At 43.5% G+C, this 14,358-nt stretch overlaps 1 protein-coding gene across 7 annotated transcripts in view; it reads left to right on the top strand.

Annotated features, from left to right (window-relative positions):
* Positions 1-13,859, top strand: part of LOC118390400 (kelch-like protein 13) — a 100,028-nt gene extending 86,169 nt beyond the window's left edge. For all 7 annotated transcript variants that reach the window (XM_035780921.2, XM_035780917.2, XM_035780923.2 and 4 more), the window contains 2 exons: positions 6,564-6,677; positions 12,801-13,859. In XM_035780921.2, the coding sequence (XP_035636814.1) occupies positions 6,564-6,677; positions 12,801-13,288 (602 nt within the window). In that variant the 3' untranslated portion in view covers positions 13,289-13,859. The remainder of the gene's footprint in view (positions 1-6,563; positions 6,678-12,800) is intronic.
* Positions 13,860-14,358: the final 499 nt, after the last annotated feature.

Below are 14,358 nucleotides of genomic sequence, written 5' to 3'. Positions count from 1 at the left end.
TTTGGTAGAACCTGACCGATTTATCGGTTAACCTACTTTTCGGGTTGCACTTACATAACAATGACTAACTGTGAACACGGGTTTACGTCTTCGATGGTTAACATCTCACAAAGCAACAGGTTTGATTATGCAGAGGTTGTTGATTCTGCTCTTCACAAGTCCTCAGTGTCTACCTATGAAACACCCATTTCCCAGGGGTGTATACTAGTGAAAAGCAGCACCAGTCTCCTGTGCTGGTCACTGCCTGTTATCCTCCGGAAGCCAGTCTGGCACTCAGACATTCTATCAATTGTTTCAGATTTTAGCAGCACAGATTTGATCCTTTTGTACATCCTGATGATGTAACCATGCGGAGGAAGGAGAGTTTTGAAACCTCGATTTGTGACAGGTTCTGTCATATTATTTGAAAAGATTTAAAGAACATAAAAGGATCCCCTCTCGGTCAGGGCTGTGACACACACAAACACAAACATATGTGTTATTAAACCAAAGTTATGATGGATGACATGGTTATATTTGCAGGTTTACGGGCCAACCATCCTGTTAATACATCTATGGCCACTCTCCATAACTGTCCATGTGGAAGCTTTTGTCATATTAATCCAATCTACTAGGACAGCCAGAGTACAAACATGGGAGGAACAATGACAGCACTGCTTTCTCTGTTTCAATAATGTAGGAAGCTCTTGTAAATATAGCAGCATGCAACCAAAGCTCTTGAGCACTCATTTGCATTTATACCAAGCACTCTGGAGACGAGTGCAAATGTACTTGGTAGCGAGACAGACCTATTATTTAATGTATTAGGTTTGGATATTTTTCAGAATGCATTCTTGCACGTCATCAGTTATTGTTTAGTGGGGGATAGAGAAAGAACAGCAGACTAATTACTGTTGTTCTAAAGAATCACTAATGCCTGCTGCTGCTATTTTAGTCTCCCAGTAAAATTCCTTAAAATATATTTGTTCTTCTTAGAATGAGTTGGACTGTTAATAAGGCCTAGGTTGCCTCCCCTTTGACAAGTTCTCACATCAAATATCTGTGACGTGAGAACGATGAAACGTGATGTAGGTCTAATGTGAACGCTATGGCCCTACGCTGTTGATGCTTTGAATTGGAGTACATCCATTTGGTTCACTGGGACTTCTATGTCAGAGCTGTAGCCAGAGCTCTTTCTATTTGGGCCTGGATTAGACCCAAAGTAAGCCCATATTGAGTCTCAGCCAGGAATTAGTCTCTTTGTGCCAACATGGTGCTGATTTTACTCTTGGGATATGTTTACTCTCACATTCGGCACACAAAGCACATCAGTGAAGAGAGTGGAGGGTCCAGGAAGATCCTCTTGACTATGATATAATCAGAGCAATAGGAGATCACCTATGGAGACCTGGGGCCCTCACGAACAATGGGCCATTTGCCACAGGCAGGAACACATACTCACTAACTGGGTCAACCTATCAATACTGCGAGGTCAGGGTTATTGCCTCTTGTGACCAGGAAATAGGAGGATTGAGTGTTTGACCTTATCGTCTGGACAGCCCAGTTTCTCCTTTAGGCTAAATTATGATTTCTAACTGACATATGCAGACTCCTCTACCAGTCCGCCTGTGTGCCAGCCAGCTTGAGAAATCAGCTTTTAACTCTGTCTGGAAACATGATTGGACAAATCTTTTTCTGACCTAACAAATCGAGTGCCCAGACAGTGCAGAGTGAACATCCCAGTCTGGCCCTCGGGCTAGCCTACACCATCACTAAATAATTATACGTGCCTTTTGCCCCCAGTGTCAAGTGTGAGGAAGTTTGCTGTGTTTTTGGTGACAAGCCAAATTTCTTCAGCCTCCTGAGGTTGAACGAGGCGCTGTTGCTCCGCCTTCACCACGCTGTCCATTTCAGTTTATCTGTGATGTGTATGCCGAGGAACTTAACTTTCCACCTTCTCCACCACTGTCCCGTCGATGTGGATGGGGGGTGCTCCCTCTGCTGTTTCCTGAAGTCCACTATCATCATCTCCTGTGTTTTGTTGAGTGTGAGGTTATTTTCCTGACACCACACTCCTAGGGCCCTCACCTCCTCCCTGTAGGCCGTCTCGTCATTGTTGGTAATCAAGCCTACCACTGCAGTGTCGTCTGCAAACTTGATGATTTAATTGGAAGCGGGCATGGCCAGGCAGTCATGGGTGAACAGGGAGTACAGGAGAGGGCTGAGAGCGCACCCTTGTGGGGCCCCAGTGTTGAGGATCAGTAAATAAATTAACAACAAACTTTCTGCACGCTTATAGAGAAGGGCATCAACTTCTTGATGCACCCATCCCTTAGCTCGTTGTTAATCCACCTGGCGTGTCAGATTTCAAAAAGGCTTTTCGGCGAAAGCATACCAAGCGTTTATGTAACGACATCTCTCAGCAGACGAAACATTACAAACAGCTAGCAGCCAAGTAGTGTCGTGTCTTTGGCTATGCCGGATTAAGTAATATGACATGCTATTCTATAAAATAATTTATACGTAATTAATATTACCTGATTGAGCTAATCATGTAAATGTAATTAACTAGAGAGTCGGGGCACCACAAAATAATATTTATAGAGCTGTTATCTTCCGAATAAACTCTTAAAGACCTAGTAATATTTTACATCACTAGCAGTCAATATTAATCGTCACCTTCAGTTGGTCTCATCTGAAAGTTGTAAATTCTTGGTTATCTTCACAAACCCTGGCTAACAAATTGAATCAGCAATATTATACATAATAATACAAAATTGGGTTTAATTATTTATTTACTAAATACCTAACTAATCACACAGAATTACACGTACACATAATTAATCATAACTTGATTACAAATTACGTCATAAAGGAAAACGGCCCTAGCGGGCGGAACAGATATGACAGCTTGTTACACAAAAGAAAAGGGCTGGGTTTGAGTGAAAGAGCGGGAAGACTGAGTAACAAAGGAAGGAGCTGTGCTATCGTAAATAGAGTATCTTATGCATTCTAAATTACCGCCCATTTGGTAAAGGAAAATGCGATAAATATTTACTCTGAGCTGCGCTTCAGTAGGTTGTTGGTAGATGGAAGGCCGTGTTGCCAAACCGAGTCCTTTATCCTTTGAAGAATGTCTCTGGTGGTCAATTGGATACGTTGTAGTAACATCGTTGTGTGATAGACGGGATACTCTGTCTGTTCCTTCCTAACCCCCGTTTGCAGCTGCTGTTGCTAACTCAACGGCTAGGAGGTATCACTTCTGTAGTGAATAAGGGTTCAAAATTCATACCATTCCCAACCAAAGCTCACGCTGATATTGGCTTCGTTCTGTAGTTATTATCTGAACCCTTCTGACATCAGACCGTCGTCCTCACATCCTCGGAACAGGAGGTTACATTGTCGTCAAGGCTTTATATAGTGGAGCGAGTGTGTCTGAAAAGGGTGTGTCTGAAAAGTTTTATAACCCCTGTCACTTCACAGGGGTGGGCCACTGATTGAGCAGAGCCCTAACCTTATGAAAACCCAAATCTCACATTTTAGAAGCTAAAATCACATTTCATCCCATCACAAATAACTTCATATTCAATCACTTAAATTGAACAACAATTCCATGTGAATCCGATAACTCTGATGTGTAGGCTTTCCACTGTAGAGATTGTCATCTTACCATTGATGAGAATGTTTCAGATGACAACCGAACTGACATCATATTCATTAAGTACCACAGGATATGTTCAATTGGTCGGATTACCAGAATATAGTTCATTTCTCCCCCCCACCTTCTGATGTTCCCAGAATCTCTATGTTAACCAAGGGGTTTTCAAATGTAACATCAGTAGGGTAGAGAGAGGAAAAAGGGGAGGAAGAGGTATTTATGACTGTCATAAACCTACCCCCAGGCTAACGTCATGACAGTAGATTGGTCACGAAAGTCAGAAAAGCAATAAAATGAATCGCTTACCTTTGATCTTCGGATGTTTGCACTCACGAGACTCCCAGTTACACAATAAATGTTCCTTTTGTTCCATAAAGATTATTTTTATATCCAAAATACCTTCATTTGGTTGGCGCGTTATGTTCAGAAATCCACAGGCTCGAGCGGTCACGACGGAGCAGACGTAAATTCCAAATAGTATCCGTAAAGTTCGTAGAAACATGTCAAACGTTTTTATAATCAATCCTCAGGTTGTTTTTACAATATATAATCGCTAATATTTCAACCGGGACTGTAGCTTCTTCAATAGGAGAGAGAGAGAAAATGTCTGCTCCAAGCTGTTGCGCATGCAAAACGCTGCTGTCACCCAGCCATACAATGACGCGATGTGATCTTTCTCGCTCATTTTTAAAAATAAAAGTCTGAAACTATGTCTAAAAAATGTTCACAACATGAAGAAGCCATAGGAAAAGGAATCTGGTTGATATCCCTTTAAAATGGAGCGACGGCAGGCAATGGAACAGAGAGCTTTCAGGAAAAACAGCACATCCGGGTTGGATTTTCCTCAGGTTTCCGCCTGCAATACAGTTCTGTTATACTCACAGACAATATTTTGACCGTTTTGGAAACTTTAAAGGGGTTCTATCCTAATCTGACAATTATATGCATATTCTAGATTCTGGGCCTGAGAAATAGGCAGTTTCATTTGGGTACGTTTTTCATCCAAACATCAAAATACTGCCCCCTACACTCAACAGGTTAAACATGCACAATACTTACACAAATGACTGATGATTGGCTGAGAGAAATTTATTTTAAAAAGATTGTGGGAGCTGTTTTGTTAGACTTCAGTGCGGTTTTTGACATTATCGATTTATAGTATGCTGCTTGAAAACGTAGATGTTATGGCTTTACACCCCCTGCTATGTTGTGGATTACCTGTCTAACAGAACACAGAGGGTATTGTTTAATGGTAGCCTCTCAAACAGAATCAGGAATTCCCCTGGGTAGCTATCTAGGCACCTTAGTTTTTTCAATCTTTACTAATGACCTGGCTCTGAGGAAAGCCTGTGTGTCTATGTATGCGGATGACTCAACACTATACGCATCAGCTACTACACCGAGTGAAATTACAGCAACACTTAACAAAGAGCTGCAGTCAGTTTCAGAATGGGTGGCAGGGAATTAGTTCTAAATATTTCAAACTATAACCATTTGGGACAAATCATTCACTAAACCCTAAACCTCAACTAAATCTTGAAATGAATAATGTGGAAATTGAGCAAGTTGAGGAGACTAAACTGTTTGGAGTAACACTGGATTGTAAACTGTTATGGTCAAAACATATTGATGCATCAGTAGCTAAGATGGGGAGAGGTCTGTCCATAATAAAGCGCTGCTCTGCCTTAACAACAATATCAACAAGGCACGTCCTGCAGGCTCTAGTTTTGTCGCACCTAGACTACTGCCCAGACGTGTGGTCAGGTGCCACAAAGATGGACTTGGGGAAATTACAACTGGCCCTTAAATGTTTACGTAGAGCTAACATTAATCATATGCATGCCAATCTCTCATGGCTCAAAGTAGAGGAGAAAATGACTTCAACACAATTTGTTTTTGTAAGTACTGACGTTGAATGCCCGAGCTGTCTGTTTAAACTGCCAGCACACAGCTCGAACACCCATGTATACCCCACAAGACATGCCACCAGAGGTCTCTTCACAGTCCAGAATAGACTATGGGAGGTGCACAGTACTACACAGAGCCATGGCTACATGGAACTCTATTATCCATAAAGTACCTCACACAAGCATTAAAATCAAATGTAAAAAATATATATATAGATACACTACATGGCTAAAAGTATGTGGACACTTGCTCGTCAAACATCTCATTCCAAAATCATGGGCATTAATATGGAGTTGGTCCCCCCCTTTGCTGCCATAACAGCCTCCACTCTTCTGGGAAGGCTTTCCACTAGATGTTGGAACATTGCTGCGGGTAATTGCTTCCATTCAGCCACGAGCATTAGTGAAAATTGCATTCCAGGTGACTAACTCATAAAGCTGGTTGAGAGAATGCCAAGAGTGTGCAAAGCTGTCATCGAGGCAAAGGGTGGCTACTTTGAAGAATCTCAATTACAAAATATATTTTGATTTGTTTAAAAATGTTTGGTTACTACATGATTCCATATGTTATTTCATAGTTTTCTACAATGTAGAAAATAATAAAAAATAAAGAGAAACCCTTGAATGAATAGGTGTGTCCAAATGTTTGAATATTGTGTGTTACTGCCTTAGTTTTTGTACGTTACTTCTAGTTCTTGCTGGATCCCTGGAAGAGCTAATGGGGATCCATAATACAAAAATATTGCTACCGTATAGGCCTTAATTGTGTAATGGGGAGTGAATATGCCCCAGAACCTCTCTAGTCTGTGTGTAGACTAGAGTTACTGCAGTAAACACTGAAGGGCTTGGGAGTGGAGTGGTGGTTGGTGGGGGGGATCTCTATTTACGTCTCTAGTTCAGCAGCTCCCACACTGAGACCCTCCAAGGCCTCATTTGCAGCTGTTTGTTTTCCTTCTCTCTTGACCTACTTTCTCCTCAATACTCCGTTTTTTTCTGCTATCTCTTTCTCCCCCATGCAGCCACGGTGGAGTGCTACAACCCGAGGACAAACGAGTGGACGTACGTCGCCAAAATGAACGAGCCACACTACGGCCACGCAGGGACGGTGTACGGCGGTTACATGTATATTTCGGGTACGTACGTGGCTCCAAATCAAGTTACTAATGCCAGTGGGTAGTTTAGTCCTATTAGATCCAGGGCTTGGAGGGAGGCTCTTTTCCCATTTGACTGTACTTATATTTTAGAGCCACTGACTGTACCAGATGGCAGTGCTCTCTTTGAGAGAGTGACTGGTGTCCTACAAGATAGTTGTGTGGGTTTTCTGTGGGTGACTAAAGCCTCACATGTTTGACAGTCACGCTTCCTAATCGTTTCAGTCCCACATTAGCCATAAGATGGAGCAGAGAGTGGGCCATCCGTCCGTCGCCAAACAGCGGGCTGTGGTGTCAGTAAAGCATCCTTCATTACAAGGTCATACAGTGGAGTCCTGCAGACCCTGCTCCTTCTCACCCCTCCCTCCCTCCTATATCACACCACTGGAGTCCAGTTCTCTGTGCTATTTCGGTTGGGGGGTATTGTAAAGATGGTTGGAAGTAGTGATTGTGTGGTAGACTTGGGTGCGACTAATCCCCTGTCTCTCTGTAGGAGTCAGCCCAGTGCTTGTTCACTTCATAGGATTGAAAACAAATCCTGCCTTATGGAGATGTGTGACTAATACAAAGTGGTGCTCTACAGAGAGAAAGAGAGGGAGGGAGTGAGAGGAAAAGAGGGAGGGGTTGATGACTGTGCAGGAGGTGCAGCTCCAACACACAGGTGAGGTTATGTTAATCTCCCCCGGCCTCTGGGCACGGTGTTAATAAGCATAACAAAGACACCTCATAGCCTACTACTAACATCTTAACCCTCCTTCACCCAGTGGCACCTCACCTGCTCTGATCCAGCCTCAGACTCCAGTAGAAGAACAACATGGGCCTGGTGGCTATAGCTTTGGCATTTTAGCTTCCTGGCTGATGGCGCTTACCGCCTCAACCTTTATGTATTTCTGTCAATGTTTGGCATGTGGCTTATGGTCAGACTGGCACACTATGCTTCACCGTAGGGATGGTGCCAGGATTCCTCTAGATGTGACTCTTGGCATTGAGGCTAAAGATATCTTGGTTTCATCAGACCAGAGAATGGTCAGAGTCCTTTTGGTGTCTTTTGACAAACTCCAAGTGGGCTGTCATGCCTTTTACTGAGGAATGGCTTCTGTCTGGCCACTACCACAAAGGTCTGATTGGTGGAGTGCTACAGAGATGGTTGTCCTTCTGGAAGGTTCTTCCATCTCCACAGAGGAACTATGGAGCTCTGTCAGAGTGACCATCGGGTTCTTGGTCACCTCCCTGACCAAGGCCCTTCTCCCCTGATTGCTCAGTTTGGCCCGGGCGGCCAGCTCTAGGAAGAATCTTGGTGGTTCTAAACCTCTTCAATTTAAGAATTATGGAGGCTACTGTGTTCTTTGGGGCCTTCAATGCTGCAGAAAAATGTTGGTACCTCAGATCTGTGCCTCGACACAATCCTGTCTCTGATCTCTACGGACAATTCCTTCAACCTCATGGCTTGGTTTTTGCTCTGACATGCCCTGTCAACTCTGGGACCTTATATAGACAGGTGTGTGCCTTTCCAAATCATGTCCAATCGATTTAATTTACCAGAGGTGGACTCCAATTAAGTTGTAGAAACATCTCAAGGATGATCAATGGAAACAGGATGCACCTGAGCTCAATTTCGAGTCTCATAGCAAAGGGTCTGAATACTTATGTAAATTGGGTATCTCTGTTTTTAATTTAATACATTTGCTAACATTTCTAAAAACCTGTTTTCGCTTTGTCATTATTGTGTGTAGATTGATGAGGATTTTTTATTTTATTTAATCCATTTTAGAATAAGGCTGTAACTTAACAACATGTGGAAAAGGGGAAGGTCTCTGAATACTTTCCAAATGAAATGTGTCTCCACCATTCTAGATAGAGGTCTGTACTGTAAAGCTTATTAATTAAACAAGCTCCCCTCAAGCACCGGGGCAAGCTGCATTCCTACAGGGAAACTGGACACATGCCGAGATTAGCTTTCCTGACAGCCCACATGTTTATAAACTCTCACTAGTGATGGAAGTCGGGTGGAACGGAGACATCATCAGCCAGCGTGTCTCTGTTGGGGATCGGCCCTCCTGCTCCACCCCATGTCTCAGGGGTCACGACCTCACTGTGCAAGGTGGCCCACGTGGGGGTGCAGGCCGTGTCTTGCTGTCATTCCAGATCAGGTGCTGGGTGGTGGCTGTGCTGTCGTGTTGTCTGAAGGCATCCTGTCAGGTGAATGGAGCTGACACATTGAGTCAAGCCACAGGCCATCACAGCTCTGCTCCCACTCCCAGGGGGGGCTCAGACACTCAGCGAGCACGGCTTCTCACTACCACTACTGTGACACAACCATGTTGACTGAACGCAAGTGTCTCATAGTCAAGCAACAACAAATGCGCTCCTTGAGTGACGGGGCGGGGCTATGTCTGTGTGAAAAGTGGCATGGAGAGAGGGCGAGAGAGCCTAGAGAGCGATGACTCAAGTAGCGGTTTAAACTCTAAAAATGGACGTTACACACGGCATATCACATTTAACAAATCAAACAATAAATACCCTTATACGGTATACCGCCCAGCCCCACTGTACCGGCCTGTTCAAAGTAGGGCTGGGCGGTATACCGTATTTTACGATATACCGGTATTGATGCACGGACCGGTTTGGGTTTTTGCTTTACCTTCCATAATGGCATTTGAATGTTTGGTTTGTTAAATGTGATATGTCGTCTGTAATGTCCATTGCTCTAGTTTACTTAGATACTTGAGTCATCTCTCTCCGCTCTGTCTCTCTCCATGCTGCTTTCCACACAGACCTAGCCCCGCCCGTTACTCAAGGAGCGTGTTCCTCGACCACAAGACAACGTGCGTTCAGTCTGCATGGTCAATGCAGCACCTGCAACAATGTTGATGACACCGAAGCAGTTTTCACATTGCTTCTTAATGTAAATCAACTCGCGTTCTATAATTAGTTTGTGTTTCTTACATCTATCTGCAAATGGCTAGTTTTTCTTACCATGTTGGGCTTAAATCTTATTTTCAATGACGGCCTAGGAACAGTGGGTTAACTGCGTTGTTCAGGGGCAGAACGACAGATTTTTACCTTGTCAGCTCGGGGATTCGATCTTGCAACCTTTCAGTTACTAGTCTTTTGCTCTAACCACTAGGCTACCTGCCGCCCCTATTTTTGTGTCAAACGCTGTATTCAAAGTGCCCACTATTATATTCTAACTATAGAATTAGAATAATCATTCTATTTCCAAGTGTTTCACTCTAAATCGCAAGTCTAATTGCAATTGCAACATTTGGTTGAAAATAACGCCTAGATTGTTTGCCCATATCGTGCAACCCTACGTGGAAATGATCTCCAACGAGTGCAATAAATGCAGACATTTATAAAAAGGCTGAAAATTATTTTGCGTTGAATTTGAACAGTATAAAGCCACCCTAGGGTCTTACTACTCATAAAGCACATCCAGTTAAAAAAAATATAATATAAAATAATATATTATGATAAGATATTTGGACCATATCACCCAGCCCTAGTTCAAAGACCAGGGCTAGATCTTCCGGGGAATGACATTAAAGCTCACATCTGGCCATCCTTTGTATTTATCATCATTTCTGGAACTTGCTGACCCCTTGGTTTCTAGCTCCTCTGTGTTCCCCTGCCTCGGTTGTTTGGGTCTCATTTGTGCCAGCACTGTGCTTCCTCTAAACAGGTCATACATTTTTACGACGAGTCAAAGCCCCGCCATAAAATGATCAATGAATGTGCCAGTGTATGGCAATCATGGTGAGATATTATCTAGCGGGCCAGACAGCGCGACCAATGAGCTCAGGTGCCTTTAAGTGTCTCTGAAAGGACAACCATTTACTGTCTTCAAGGTAGAAAAAAAATATATTTTAAAGTCTCAAAATGCTTTCAATTGCCTTTTGACAACTCTTTTGTCTTTGTTCTAAATGAAAGCTACTATCGTTAAACTGAGATCATAAGAGTAACTTAATTAACGGCAGTAATGAATTGTCATGATAAATGTTTAATTATAACAAAGACAATTACATTGACGGAAGCTACAATCTATCTGCAATATTAAAGCTGATCTACACCCTAAGAAAGAAAGGAAAGAAACTGAACATTGTGTCTCTGAGATTGTCTTCTAGCAGATATATAGATGGGTTAGCTGACAGTGTCACCAACGATGCGCACGCTTCAATGGGGCAGAAGTCTGTTAGTTGTTGTGATTCTGGATGGCCAGATAGCTACCAATAATGACAAGAAACTGCCATATGGGGAAACGTAAGTGACTCGTTTCAGCTTGTTTCATCTTGTTCTTGATACCATGTCTTGTTCTGAGGTGTTTGGACTGATTTCATGTCAACGCTAATATGGCAACCACAACAAAAATGCTAGCTAGCTAACCAACAACTGTAACGATGTATTTGAGAGAGATGTTCTCATTGTACATATTTATTTAGGATTTCAACAAACATTGGAGACAAAATATAGTTTACATGTTAACAATCAAAGCCAACCGTGTCTGTTTTGCCCCATAGTTGCGCACGTGTCGGTTTTGTGGCTATTTAACCAACCCGTCTATGGAAACAAAATCTACCCTCTCTCCACATTTGCTGTACAAATATGCAGTTGTGTAAAGTACTTAAGTAAAAATACTTGAAAGTACTACTTAAGTATTTTTTGGGGGTATCTGTACTTAACTTTTTTCACTACATTCCTAAAGCATATTATGTACATTTTACTCCATACATTTTGATCTGGCGGACTCACTAAACACATGCTTCGTTTGTATATTAAGTCTGAGTGTTGGAGCCCCTATTAAACAAGAAAGTGGTGCCGTCTGGTTTGCTTAATATACGGAATTTGAAATGATTTATACTTTGATACTTAAGTATATTTTAGCAATAGAATTGACTTTTGATACATAAGTATATTTAAAACCAAGTCATTTTGACTGTGTGACTTTTATTTGAGTCATTTTCTATTAAGGCATCTTTACTTTGACTCAAGTACGACAATTGGGTACTTTTTCCACCACTGCAAATATGTGTCTGCAGTAGACATATCCTTCAGTCATTATAAGCCCTGAAGTTTGCTGGCCAGAGACATCAGTTACTCTAAGCTGTTACTAACCTTGGGCAGTCAGATGCAGCTCAACAAGAAAATAACCACACCCCATATCAAGCTGCTATTCTATCAATGGGTTTGACATGTCTTTCTTGTCTCAGAGAATATTTTAATGACACACGCATACTTTAATAAAGATAATGGATCTAACTTTGCCTCTGTGTTTAATCTATTGGTGGAGGAGGAGGGGGTTGATGTTATAGACTTCTGATTAGTCTGGGCCACTGATTTAAAACTAGCCCGGTGTAGATTAATGAGGGAGGTAGAACGAAAAAGAAAGAAATGGATAAAGAGAGAGCGAGCGGGATCATTGGGCAGAAGCATTGGAGGGATTCGGGCGCCATTTGGCATGTACTTCAGATCCTCAGTGCGCTGCGTACACTGCACAGCACAGGGAGGGGTGGGCTGCCTGGCTCCCACCCAGATGCATGCTGGGATTGTGTTCCTCTTTATTTTGAGCCTTCCCTGTGGACATGTCCTGTTTTTTTTTTCTCCCCACTTTTCCTCAGCTTTGTGTGTCCTGTCTATTCCTCCTTTTCCACCACTACAGTACCTATGTGTGTACACATGCACTGCAATAGTGTTTTGAATTTGTTACAAATAGTAGCATCTATCTTTTATTGCAAGTATGTGGCTGAGAAAATGTGTGCAGTGTATGTTAGTTGTGCTAAGCATGGGGATTATTGTGTGTGTGTGTGTTGCTGGGCAGAGCAGGCTGATGTTTCTGAGGAGGGGTTGGGGGAAGTGAACTGGGGGTTCAGGATTACAACATGCTCTGCGTGGCCAGTCGCAGTGCTGTGACAGTCATGACAGAACAGGGCCTGGTCAAGGCCGACCCGACACCCCCATGCTACCCAACGTGGCAGGGCTGAATGTAGGTCGCGGTTGAGTTACCATCCGGTACAGTACCATTGGATCAGTCCGTTAAATGCTTTTGATTAGACCCCAGGGCTGTTTTCAACCTTATTTAACATGGTCCTGTTTTGTTCTGTGTTGCAGGGGGAATCACTCACGACACGTTTCAGAAAGAGCTGATGTGCTTTGACCCGGATGCAGACAAATGGACTCAGAAAGCACCCATGACCACGGTGCGTGGCCTGCACTGTATGTGCACGGTGGGCGACCGCCTCTACGTCATCGGGGGGAATCACTTCCGGGGCACCAGCGACTACGACGATGTGCTCAGCTGTGAATACTACTCCCCGGCCCTGGACCTGTGGACGCCCATCGCCGCCATGCTGCGGGGCCAGAGCGACGTGGGCGTGGCCGTGTTCGAGAGCAAGATTTACGTGGTGGGTGGCTACTCATGGAACAACCGCTGCATGGTGGAGATAGTGCAGAAGTACGACCCGGAGAAGGACGAGTGGCACAAAGTGTTTGACCTGCCTGAGTCGCTGGGCGGGATCCGAGCCTGCACACTGACCGTGTTTCCCCCAGAGGACATGATGGGCTCCCCCTCCAGAGAGTCACCCCTCTCAGCACCTTGAAGAATGGGGGTGGGGGGGGAGTCCACCCCGCTCCGCTCACACCCCCACAACCCCCCACACTCCATAGACATTGTTTGCACTTTTGGACTACATCTGTACTGCATCCCGATACACCCCTTCCTCCCCCAAAGCTGTGCAGAACCCCCCTCCCTAGTGATGAAATCCACATACCGATATGGTTTGGCAACCTAATTAAATGTTAATGTTGCATATTCGGTATATTTTGGCAGGAAATACCTTGACTTGAAGAGTGACTGAAGATTGCAATTCAACTTTTCTACCTGATGTCTTTGGAGTTTTACTATGTCCTGTTTCTTTAGACGTGTTCCCGGGTAAAAACCATGCTGTTGATGACCATACTGACGCTCTTAGTTTGTGCCAGGTTAGAGGCAGGTGACCCCCCACAGGGACAAAATATTGGCAGCTGAGCTCCACACAGATATGGTTTTAAACTCAGGGGTCGGCCCTTCACCCCTCTTCTTTCAGTTTCAGTTCTTTCCTGCTATTGCTATGAAACCGTTAACAAAATTGTGTTTTCTAAATTTAATAAACAAGATTTTGGAAAAAAGAATAGTCTCTCCAAAGTATCTTGCTATTTACTTGCTCACATGGTTGATGCATTCTCTTCATATCGATGTCAACTGACGTGAGGTATAAATATCTGTTTTAGAACCTCCTGCAAAGTGTCTTTTCCAAATGAAAAAAAAACACTGTTTATTTCTCTCTATTTTACTGGTTGAAAGTAATCTCTCACATCATGCATTATGCTGCTTTAGTAGCAGCTGTAACCTCAGACCTCCCTCCCCTCAGCTATTGTTGTCCTCAGAATGAACCATTTTTCCTCTGATTTAAATAGAAAAATCTTATTGTTCTCGAGGCATTGGAAGTCAAAACGTAGTGTCCTGCCGTCTCAATCCTAATCATAACCAGTATTCTAATATACACTGAGCTGACTCCTGCCCGCTGTGCCCAGTGCTTCAGGGCACACCGTTGTCCTCTTCCACTGGCTCCCCCCAACTGGCACACAGACAGACGGTAAGGTCACCCACAACCTGGCCACCTGCGTGTGG

The sequence above is a fragment of the Oncorhynchus keta genome, chromosome 11 (genome assembly GCF_023373465.1).
Source record: "Oncorhynchus keta strain PuntledgeMale-10-30-2019 chromosome 11, Oket_V2, whole genome shotgun sequence".
Classification (NCBI taxonomy): domain Eukaryota; kingdom Metazoa; phylum Chordata; class Actinopteri; order Salmoniformes; family Salmonidae; genus Oncorhynchus; species Oncorhynchus keta.
Note: the sequence above shows the minus strand (reverse complement) of the source record. Positions and strands in the feature narration are given on the sequence as shown.